We start from the raw sequence: 11,645 nt of genomic DNA, 5'->3' as shown, positions 1-11,645 counted from the left end.
AGTAAAAAAAAAAAAAAGGAAATAGACAGTGAACCATTCGTATTAGAAACCCGTGTATCTAGTAGTTACATAAATTCATGTGAAGTGTATCCTAAACCAACTTTTAAATATTCTCTGCACGAGATGAGCACTGGCTCCAAAATATCGAGATGTTCCTACGTGAGGTGAGTACATTACACGGGTTCCGGAGGATTCTCACTGCAATGGTTTGTCCTCACACTTGGGGGCTGTTAATTATTGTTATCATCCCTATCGCTTGTTTTCGGAGATTAGAAAAGTTACTGCAAGCAACACGGGGTATAAATCAATTCACTTGAAATTACACAAGCAGGGATGTTTAGCTTTGTAAATCAATCAGTTCCAGTTGCAGCTCTGTCTAGGCACTTGACACATTGGTCGCAGATGGATTTTTGAAACGACGAACATTGTTCAATCTGAACCACGATCATCATCACTTGGTTCAGACTGAACACTTAGCCACTGAGATATTGTTGGTGAATAATTCAATGAAGCCACAGAGGCTCGGTTCAATTAGACTCAACAACTTTTCTAATCATTCTTGCTGTCAACTATACTTGTGGCACCATCACTCCCACTCATTTCTCTCAAGCAAGAGAAAGATCCTCAGCGTTGGTTGAAACTTCTCTTTGACAGGACTTTGCTAGTGTTGGTCCCATGCATGCTCCTCATAGCTACTAACTTCTCTTCTTCAAAACTGCTGTTTGTACCGCGAATAAATACCAAGATTGTGGGCGTTATCAGATATGTCGGTAAACTCGTCATTGGTAACAGAAAACATTTCGAAATCTGGTTTGTCTGTTAGTTTTGAATGGAGAATTTCAATCATATCTTTCACTCGCCTTGTAATTGTTATGAGAAAGGCTGACGGCTTCAACAGTATTCTTCTTTTCAGGATTCATTTCTTCCATCATTGCTAGCAAGCACTTTTTATGCATTCGCTGTCGGAAAATGGCTTCATGTCTCTACTTACAATGTGCACAACTCTTTAGCTAGCTAGCCTTACAGCCGATTCATTTTCAATTTGGTCAATATTTTCATAAATCCTCCACCTTAGGTGTATTTTACAATAGCGTTTCAAACCTGGAATGCCGCCTATATTTATGTGTTTAGTTTCATAAAGCTGTTTAATATTATGTTCTTTAAAAATATCCACTCTCCGGGTATGTTGGATAACTATCGGTGCCAATCTATTTACCCTAAAGAAGGGGAAAAAATTCACAAAGTTTTTTTTTTTTTTGGAAAGGGGATTTTCTACTTCGGCGGGCCGGATCGATTCACATCGCGGGCCGGACGTGGCCCGCGGGCCGTATTTTGGGCATCACTGCTCTAGTCAAATGTAAATATTCATTTGTTATGAATCTCACTGCTCTTATGTCTGTTCCAGTTTCTTAAGTTTTTTCTTGAGTTGAGGGGTCCCAGACATAGGATTGGTATTCTATTATTGGCCTAACCAAAGTATCGAAAAGAGGTTGTGGAGGTCGATTATAACCAATCTCTATGGAGACAGCTTGCCTTCTATGCGTTGAACGTTGCGTAAGAATCAAAGTCTAAATAAAATCAATTCCTACTGAAGAGAGTGCACACAAGAGTACGAAACCATTAAAAATTAAAAAAATCTTTAGGGAACTCTAAAAGAGATTTATACGAAATTTATACAAGTCAAACAGGAACATAATAACAAAATGTGATTTAACTTTGGATAGTCCAATATTATAAAATGCATGTTATATTTTGTACCCCTCAACTTAAGGGAACAGATACAGACCAAAATAATTTATTACCAATAGTTAATTTAAAAAAAAAAAGTAAAGTTCCCCTTTCAGACCTTGCGATCTATAGGGAAGATAGTCTTAAAGTCATCTGTTTCTTTGGCTAAACGGTTAACGAGAAGGGTGTCATGTGGCCAGCTCAGCAACCAACCGCCTTTACTTTACCCAGCTAAAGGCAGGTACCCGTTAGAGCTGGGTGAACTCAGGAGCGCCCTAAAAATTCCAAAATTCACAATTCCAATCTTCAGCGAGATTCAAACCCAGGACCTCAGATTGGAGAGCCAAGCGCTAAATCACCAAGCCATCACGCCACCAATAGTTAATTAACTATTTTTTTAAATTAATTCTTGTGTTGTCAGGTAAAATAAATAATTGAGCAAAATGTCAGCTTGTTCCGAGATTTGGTGTCGGAGAAATCACTTGTGCAAACGTTTTACCAGACAGACAGACAGAGTGAGTTGATATAAGCTTTGTAATTAAAAGTTTCATAAATGTTTTGAAAAGAAAATCTTAATTCTAAAAGATAAACCAAAAAAATAACAAACAAACAAAACAGTGCCTCTTTTGTGAGAGAAAGAAATTTAGGTTTAGAAAAAAACAAATTTGTCTAGCCCGAAAAGGCTTGGGAAAAAATGATATATTTCCCATTCTTATCAAGACTACACCCTCAAAGCTTCTCTGAAAGCGTTCAGCATCAACCCAGCCACCTGGGAGACAGAGGCACATGACAGAGCATCATGGCGTCGCTCTGTGAAAACTGGCGCACAGGTTGCTGAGGAAAAGAGAACAACGCTGGCAGAAGAAAAGCGCCAGAGAAGAAAAGCAATGCCAATGACACTAGCTCTAGCTGGAATAACCTGCCCAGTGTGCATCGGAACATTCCTGGCTCACATAGGTCTCACCAGCCACTTGAGGAGGCATAAAACCCCAGTGCAAAGCCCTCAGGCCCCTGGATGACAAAAGTGGTCATCGTCGAACCACGATGGACGAACTATATATATGCATATATATTGAATTATGCCGCCCAGTATTGAGAAACACCTCTTTAGACTCTAAAATGAAACATCAGACAACAACATGTGACTTACAATATTTGGTTTCTCTCGACAAACTGAATCACCAAGTTTCAGATTATCTAGCTGTGAACTTTAAAAAAAAAAAGACAATAGAAAAAAAAATTGAATTTATGATTGTTAATTGTCGGTCGTTGGGTTTTAGCTTTAGCTAGCTAGTACAACTAAACCAATTTAGGTGTATTATATTTAAAATGATCTAGTTTTTAAATAACTTGAAAAACGTCTTTCGTGAACATAAAATTAATAAAACTTTTATTAACAATCTATACAGATGCTACCTACAGTGACATATAACTATAGTGATAATAATTGGAAATGATATTTAAACACATATTACTAAAAAAATAATAACAAAACAACAAAATAAAAACGTCTTTACTCTCTGACGTCTCTGACTTCATTTAACAACCACGTGACTATCTAAAATATTTTACGACAGACCAGCTTATTGTTTCATCATTCTACACGACCCGATAACCCAACACTTTCTTTCCCCGTCGTAACCATGGAAAGACACACACATACACTCCATAGTAATGATATAGCATCTAAATACTAAATAAACACTTTGAAATTAATATGTGAATTTATACACGTATATGGCTACTCGGAAGACAATGGATGTGACTAGATGAGCCACTGGTTTTGGTTTCCTATTAAGACAGAGGAGAATTACACGTAACGCCTCCGGTCTTGCTTTAGCCTCTTTGAAGCAGCACCAGAGTTCCCTCTACGCCAGTCTACGGGGTGCATTCCTGGCCCTTAAATAAAGGGGTCATGGTTGGCCCATGCGTCATGGTCCCTCTCTCGACCTTGCTGATGAGATCCAAAGGAACGCTTCTCATTACATTTGGCCCTAAATCAGCTGCAGAAGGAAATGTCATAGTTGATACTTCCAACCCCTAAGGGGCTTCACTACTGATTTTTTCTTTGTCTTTTGAAGCCTTAGTACCGCAAGGCAGCGGGGGATTTGAAGTCGGAAAACTCCTCTCCTTGATGCATTGCCTTGCGAGGCTGACGTGCTTCCTCTGCCCGAAGTTCCTGTTTTTTTTGGCGCCAGGTATCCGCCTTCACGCCTTTACCTGTTAGTAAGAACAACTATTCAAGTCTCGCGAAAGACTAGGGTTCCGCGGAATACAGTTTGAGAAACACTGGTATATGTAATATTGAAGCACAACTAGTCAAATAGCGATTTCTACTAGAAACATACATACTGTTACGTATTTCTGAATTTTCTGGCTAGATGTATTAGTTGGCACACAAATAAAAACACAGCAAAGAACTTGACGACTAAACTTTTAGTTTCATATAACTTTAATGACTATTAACTCTAACAATTCGTTACTGTAACATGTAGCGTAGAAGACTGTACAATATCTGTCAGTTTACAGTTAACTATACTTAATTGCAATTCATCTCTTCACTTCGTTGCAATTCATCTCTTCTCAACTTTCCTCGAGCCGTATTCCACAGAACAGACCAACGACACACTTCCCAGTGTCGCTCCAGGTCTCCCAAAGCTGAACCAAGTCGTACTCAAGTCTACCGAATCAGAGCCGCACACGTCTTACATCGACTGTATCGACTGTAACGGCTCAAGTCCACTGTAGTTCGCTGTTTAGACTTTAACGACAGTAGTCCACTCCAGTTAACTCTACCCTAGTTAACATGCATCGAGTCGTACACATTTCTCTTCCACAGAGCCGCACACGTCTTACATAGTCTGTATCGACTCCATACGACTGACTTTCACATTAACTTTCTGGCTTATATAGAGTCCCTAATCGCTTCTCCAAAGTTGCACAAACACTCCTAGTATCCTCTGGAATAACATGTCAGGAAACGTTACATCCTGTCTTTATTTATACACGTAGATTCCAGAAAACACTCGCTGCAGTGTCATCAAGTCGGGGTCACACGTAGTGACCTTTATCTGTCACTGTTCATTAGTAACTGTCCCCCTACTTAGATCTGTTCGTCCCCTGGAACAACACGTGTGGACATGTCACATCCTGTCTTTGTTTGTACATGTAGATTCCAGGGAACACTAGCTGCTGTGTCATCTCGCCGGGGTCATACGTTGACCTCTACCTATCACTGTTCATTTGTAACAATACATACACTTTTTATTATGTATTATATAATAGATAGGACTGTATTATTTGTAATATGTGATTAAATTGTGATTAAAATAGGTTCTAATATACTACTAACGGTTACTAACCAATATTTGTTAGGCATGCACAATGTGACATTTTCCTCAGACCAGGTCTGTGTTACTATGCAATTGGATCCGCTTTCTAGCGCCATCTTCAGGAGGGAGTCTAAATGTGTGGCCTGGTAAATAAACATGGCGCTGCGACACTTAACCTTTAATTTGGCCGGGGTCAGCTACGTAAAGAGAAACAACATTTATGTCTAGTTAATACAATAAGTAGGTGTATAAGCTCATTCAGGAATAACAGTGTACGTTGTTAGAAATGTATTAACTGATTGCCAGCTATTGATACAGACTTGTTTTAGAATTTTAAACACAGAAATACGTGTATAAAATGTACGAATGGTAATAACTGTCTGTCCATTCTTTCTTGTTACACTTTTTTTCTAGCCGTGTTCAATACAAAAACGTATGTCTTCTTTTAAAGCGACTGTAACATTGGCCAGGGGAATGTTACAAATGTAACTCTGCTATAATTAGTGCATCTTTGAGTCTTAGAGGTGTCGAAATTAGCAATACTTTACATATGGCATGCTGTGGTATCTCTAAACTTTTTATCTACTTTATTTTCGAATTCTTAAACTTAAAACATGTCAGCTCATTTTAAATTAAAACAGCGAAATGAAGTGGTTATCCTTTCAAATATCATATAAGCCTACAACTATTTCAAATCTTTTAGAATCTACATACTAGGATATTGCTAAGAACTATCAACTTGGTTTATACTATTATCGTATTATTAAGTTGTGTGAGCTGAAAGGTGGTCGACGTAACAGAGGTGCTTCACGGAAATGCTTTAAGGACAAAATAGTCGCTAACGTGCCTTAACTGACATAGAAGAGAACACCTGGTTGCGTGCGGCTTCAGAACGAGACAGCTGGAGGTCACATACAAAGGCCGTGGGATACACATTTGAGACAAACAGAAAATCCGCTGCCGAGGACAGACGGAGACGACGAAAAGAAAATCTGAATCGACCACGGCCAGACAATGGTTAAGATGAGATACGATAGAATCTAGAGGAAGTTCAAGGTTCCTCAAGGGGACTAATTCAACATATACCACATATTATTATATTATAGTCTCTATTAGAGTTGTCTTTTGATGTACATTTTATTCTAGTTTACATTAAAGTGATTTTAGCAACATTAGATTTCATCTTAAGAGGTTTGGAAAAGAAAATGTTAATCGACCACCGGCGATATGTAGATCACAGCCGGTAGCCACGGGAAATACTGCATTCATCATTAATCTTAGGACTCGAAAACAAACCTTATTATTATAACTGTTAAAGTCATGTACCGCTCTTAGTTCAAGAAGGCTACCACATTGTTGCCAACCAATAAGAGAATATTAAAATAAAATGTGCTAGAAAAATGATAAAATATACCTTTGCTGTTACATTGTTGCATTTAGCACAGAAAATATTTTGATAGGTCAAGTTTGTCTCTTTATCCAATAATGCTGTCAAAGTTTCCGCATTAATGACATTGCTCGCCTCACATAATTGAGTCTCTGAAGCGTTTAACTGAGGACGAAGTCGACACGACTTGATAACAATTGTGCCTGTTAAGATTAAAATAAGGAAAGGCGTAGTTAGTAAATTCTATTTATCTTTTTATGTCTTTTAAATGTCAAAAATCTATACAACAGTAAGCTGTGACATAGTTCCAGAAATTTCGGGTCAATGGAAATAATATATATATATCACTTGTCACTTATTAATGAATGTCCCGGCCGGGTTCGAATTTTGGTGAATACCGGGAATTTTTTAATTTCGGGATTTTGGGCGCCTCTGAGTCCATCCAGCTCTAATGGGTACCTAACATTCGTTGTCGAAAGTAAAGGCGGTTGGTCGTTGTGCTGGCCATATGACACCCTCGTAAAACCGGGGGCCAATGAAACAGATGATATTTACGTCATCTGCCCTCTAGATCGCAAAGTCTGAAAGGGGAACTTTGCTTTCCTCTTATTCTTAAGTCCATTTCAAAGTTGAACGTGGAGCTTATTTTTAATTAACTCTTTCTCTCCTAACTGACGATACCAACGTTGATTCCACCAGAATGTGGTAAATAATTACGGAGAGAAAGAGTTATTTTTTTTTAATTTGTTTCCAGCAATTTTACTTTTAGTCTCCATCAAACCAAAACAGACTTCCCTTAACTCTTTCTCTCCTAACTGACGATACCAACGTTGATTCCACCAGAATGTGGTAAATAATTACGGAGAGAAAGAGTTAATTTTTTAAAATTTGTTTCCAGCAATTTTACTTTTAGTCTCCGTAAAACTAAAACAGACTTCCCTTAACTCTTTCTCTCCTAACTGACGATACCAACATTGATTCCACCAGAATGTGGTAAGTAATTACGGAGAGAAAGAGTTAACTATTTACAATAATATTTATAGTCTTATGTGTTGAGATTATCAAGACGGAAGACTCTTTGGTCCAAATTTCTAGATATTACTGCAAATAAATAACTAATCGCTTAACAGGTCATATCGTCGGCTAGCGTGTAGTAGTTATACATGTTTATCTTATACGTTTCACACCAAATGAAGATTATCTTTGACGGGAAGGCAAGGCAGGGGATGGACACAGTCCGAAACGCATACCACACGACCAGACAGCCACATGTGCTAACAAAAGCGTTTTTGGGGCATTAGGGATAATGTAAAGACTACGACAATGTGAGGACCATTGTCTAAGTAATAAAAGTCTAGAATATTTTTATGTTCATAGATCATGTAGTCCATAAAACGTATAATTAGTAATACGTTTTATTTAGTAGCATAAGAAAGTTGTAAAGATACATGCATGTGAAGAAACAAGTCCTTTTACGTATAAACTGCCTTCTATTGTGCAGCATGCAAACAGAACATATTTACAAGGCGAACATTATCTACAGATAACCAACTCCACTGGAGGACTTCCTTTCTTCTTGATTTTAACACACTCGACTTCCCGCAAGTCCCCTAACTCTCCGATACCCAACACTTGACCGTGTGTCACGGTTGACCACACATGGTAACCGTGTCACAACAGTCCTCCCGGGGCAGAGAAAAATTTTGATCGTATCAAAATTTCATGAACCCAATAGTTTGGGTGTATATTAATAATGTTTTACATCGACAAGAAAACAAAAAACAATGAATGTAATACAATGGCATCTTCAATTATGAGAGAACTGATAAGGCCTATGACGACAAATAAATCTTCAATACTATGTTATTGCAAGGGACATTTCCAATTGAACTATCGCAGAAAGTTTTCCTGTTATATTATACAACTTATATAAAAAAAATTCCGCATTTAGTTTTTTTCATATGTCTTTTGAATGCCAACATTGCAAGGTGAAAAATAACCAATTAGTTAATACTTTATGTTACACCAAATCATCTTCCAAATTAAGGGAATTGTTTACTTTGTGTTTCTTTCATACCAGTTCCTTAATGCACATCTATGACTACAATCAATGCAAAAAACATAAAAAAAAAACTAAATTGTAAAACAAATTGCACTTCTCTGAATGAAATAAAAAAAAAATTCATTTAATTTTGACAAGACAAATTTTAAAGTTATCATACAAGTTATTTGTTATTTTTCTCCTTATCTGATGAATGAATGAACCAAAGTCCAGCGGTCCCTAGACACATCTTGTCAACACGTCAGCAATCACGTTGATTTGTCCCTGAATAACTTGAACCGTAAAGCTGAAGTCTTGGAGTTTTAAAGCCCATCTAGTAATTCTTTGGTTGGCTAGCTTATTTGTATTGATATAAGCTAGTGGGGCGTGATCTGTTAACAAGATGAATGATTTCCCAAGCAAGTAACGGGATAATTTCGTTATGCAGAACACAATAGCTAGAGCTTCACGCTCTATCGTGGAATATTTCTGTTCTGCTGCGTTCAGATTTCTGCTAATGTAGTAGACTGGTCGTAGCGTTATGTCACACTTCTGCATTAAAGTGCCTCCCACTGCTGTGGAGGATGCATCTGTTGCCAAGTAGAAAGGGTTTCTGATGTCTGGAAGCTGGAGTACTATGTCGTCTGAGAAGACATTTTTAATGCTTTGCAGGCATTCCTGTAGTCTGGAGCTCCATGTGATCTTGTTTGGAATGCCTTTTTTTGTCAGTTCAGTGAGAGGTTGTGTAATACTTGTTAAATTTGCCAGGAACCGTCTATAGTAATTACATAAACCTAAGATGCTTCAGACTTGTCCCTTTGTTGTAGGTATAGTTAAGTTGAGTATCTTGCATATGTCACGGTTGACCACACATAGTAACCGTGTCACAGCAATGCATAATTTTTTAGTGTATAGGGGCGGTCAGTTGTGATCAGGCGGGAATGAACTGTGTTTATGTAATTCCGTGAAAAAGGACCGCTTAAAAATGTTGAATTAACTATATATCAAACTTTCTAGTGATAAAAAAAGTGAAGTCCCCTTTCAGACCTTGTGATCTATAGGGCAGATGATGTAAAGGTCATCTGTTTCTGTGGCCCTCTGTTATCCAGGGTGTCATATGGCCAGCACAACGACCAAACGCCTTTACTTTTCCCCAACTAATGATAGGTACCCATTAGAGCTGGTTGGACTCAAAGGCGCCCAAAGATCACAAAATTAAAAATCACAGTCTTCACAACTATTCGAACCCGGATCCGCGGTACGAAGCCAAGCGCATTACCACTCCACCACCGCGTCTCCATAACTCTCTCGAGTTAGTTTGGTGACAGTGTGACATCCTATTCTAAACTAGCAACTCGTTTTACTTTCAGTTTTATTGTTATTACCTATTATTATTTTTGAAATCTCTGTTCTTGGCAAGTTGATGAATGTTCTGTCCATATTTGAAGCAGTGCCGCTTACAGGTTTTATACGACTACTGAAATCAGCTATCCCCTGGGAGGGAGTCGATGACTCATTAATGCTACTATCATTTCTGTCGTAAGTGACGGCTGACGTGGGCAAGGATTCTGTCAAATCAACAGAAGCTGTATACACCGTGGCACTCTCTAACCAATCAAAAGTCTTAACATTTTGGCCCAATGTACTCTCATGCTCTATTTCTGTATAGGATTTCTTCACCTGCTGAGAAGTGTCCAAAGTATTTAGTCCGTCGAATTCGGTTACACTAGACTCATCAGCACTGTTCAATATTTCAAACTCTGCACTAGGCTCTGATGTAAACTTAACTTCCTCATGAGTGCTACTATTAACAGAACTCACTAGAAGTATTATGTCAGAGCATAGAACACAAACACACAGAAACTTTAAACTTTTGCTGGCGTACATTAGAACAATTTTCTTTGAGACTCTATTCCATGTATTTTAATAACTACCTAACAAAATCAGACACAAGAGAATAGCGTTAATTTTATTACTCTAAGCCGAATAATAAATTTTCCTTTCAATCCAAAGGAAGTTTTAAAAAGCAGTTTTATCCTAGACCGACGGAACCATTTCGTAAAATAAACAACACTACTCCTCAATTTACATACCAAACAAACGGTAGTGTATTAGAGCAGTGCGCGCGTGTGTGTGTGTGTGAGGATTTTAACATTGTTTACGTAAGAAAAGAAGAATGTTTTAATTGACACTTACAACAAAAAAATGTGTTTACTTCATTGGCTTAGTGCTAGTCTGTTTAATGTTATTGTAGACGATTAGTTTTTCAAATATAAACAAACGATAGTGTCTGGCGCAGTCGATTATCTCCCTTGTGTAGCAAGTAATACACTGGCCCAGTGGTTCTCAGCCTTCCTATCTTGGCGAACCCTATATGTGTCGACCCAACTTCCGTAAAATTATTTTCGTTTTAAAACATAAGTAACTTTACTTTGATTTCTTCTTCTTCTTCTTCGTTCTCATTGTTATGTAGGATTGTTCATATGACTAGACCAATACATGAGATGAACTGCGCAGTGGTTTCCAAATCAGGGAGCTCTCCATATAGTTTTCTTTCTATTGGGGTGTTTTGGGGCCAATGTCTTATACGGGCCTCATGGTATAGGGAGCAGTTTTGGATGACGTGGACTGCATTCTCTGGTGATACTCCACATGGGCAGATTTCACTGGTTCCATTTTTTAGCTTCCGGTACTTGTGTTGTCTCATTCTGTTGTGTCCGGTCCTGTGTAGAAAGATTAGACGTTGGTCTTGTCGGGATAGCTTATAGTAAGCGTCATCTTTCTTGTGATTTGGATGAGAGCTCGTCCATTTCTCATTTATTTTATTTACGATTAATTTCTTCAATTCTTCTGGTTAGAGTGCAGAGTTTATTAGTGTGTTAGTTCTCCCACTCTTGGCGAGTGTGTCAGCCTTCTCATTTCCTTCTAGTTCTATATGAGCTTTTACTTTGATAATGTTATAAAATCGTAATCATAATGTAAACATCTGAAATCGTCATAGCTTAATGTCTAATAATGAAATTAAATGTTGAATCACGAAACAATATATGTATGGTGTGAGCGTAATGTTAGAACACCCATGGTGATCCACATAAATACCAAGGACATAGATACAATACTGTTGCAACACTCTTGCAAACAAACTAACCATCAATGC

At 38.0% G+C, this 11,645-nt stretch overlaps 1 protein-coding gene across 1 annotated transcript; it reads right to left on the bottom strand.

Annotated features, from left to right (window-relative positions):
- Positions 1-429: 429 nt before the first annotated feature.
- LOC129924388 (uncharacterized) lies at positions 430-10,482 on the bottom strand. Its single transcript, XM_056018601.1, has 5 exons — positions 9,874-10,482; positions 6,475-6,650; positions 5,091-5,257; positions 2,879-2,936; positions 430-480 (listed from the first exon to the last, which is right to left on the bottom strand). Exons 1-5 carry the CDS (start codon positions 10,373-10,375, stop codon positions 430-432), a joined length of 954 nt encoding a protein of 317 aa, XP_055874576.1. The 5' UTR covers positions 10,376-10,482.
- Between the last annotated feature and the right edge of the window lie 1,163 nt (positions 10,483-11,645).

This window comes from Biomphalaria glabrata, chromosome 2 (genome assembly GCF_947242115.1).
Source record: "Biomphalaria glabrata chromosome 2, xgBioGlab47.1, whole genome shotgun sequence".
Classification (NCBI taxonomy): Eukaryota; Metazoa; Mollusca; class Gastropoda; family Planorbidae; genus Biomphalaria; species Biomphalaria glabrata.
The sequence above is the reverse complement of the archived record's forward strand: the minus strand, read 5'-3'. Positions and strand labels throughout refer to the sequence as shown.

Excerpts from the sequence above, each read along its gene's own strand:
- LOC129924388 (XM_056018601.1), bottom strand. The coding sequence starts at position 10,375 with ATGTACGCCAGCAAAAGTTTAAAGTTTCTGTGTGTTTGTGTTCTATGC. Across the intron at positions 5,258-6,474 it reads GCAACAATGTAACAGCAAAG|CTGACCCCGGCCAAATTAAA; the intron begins GTATATTTTATC and ends CTCTTTACGTAG. Across the intron at positions 2,937-5,090 it reads TGCATGCCTAACAAATATTG|TTCACAGCTAGATAATCTGA; the intron begins GTTAGTAACCGT and ends TTTTTTTTAAAG.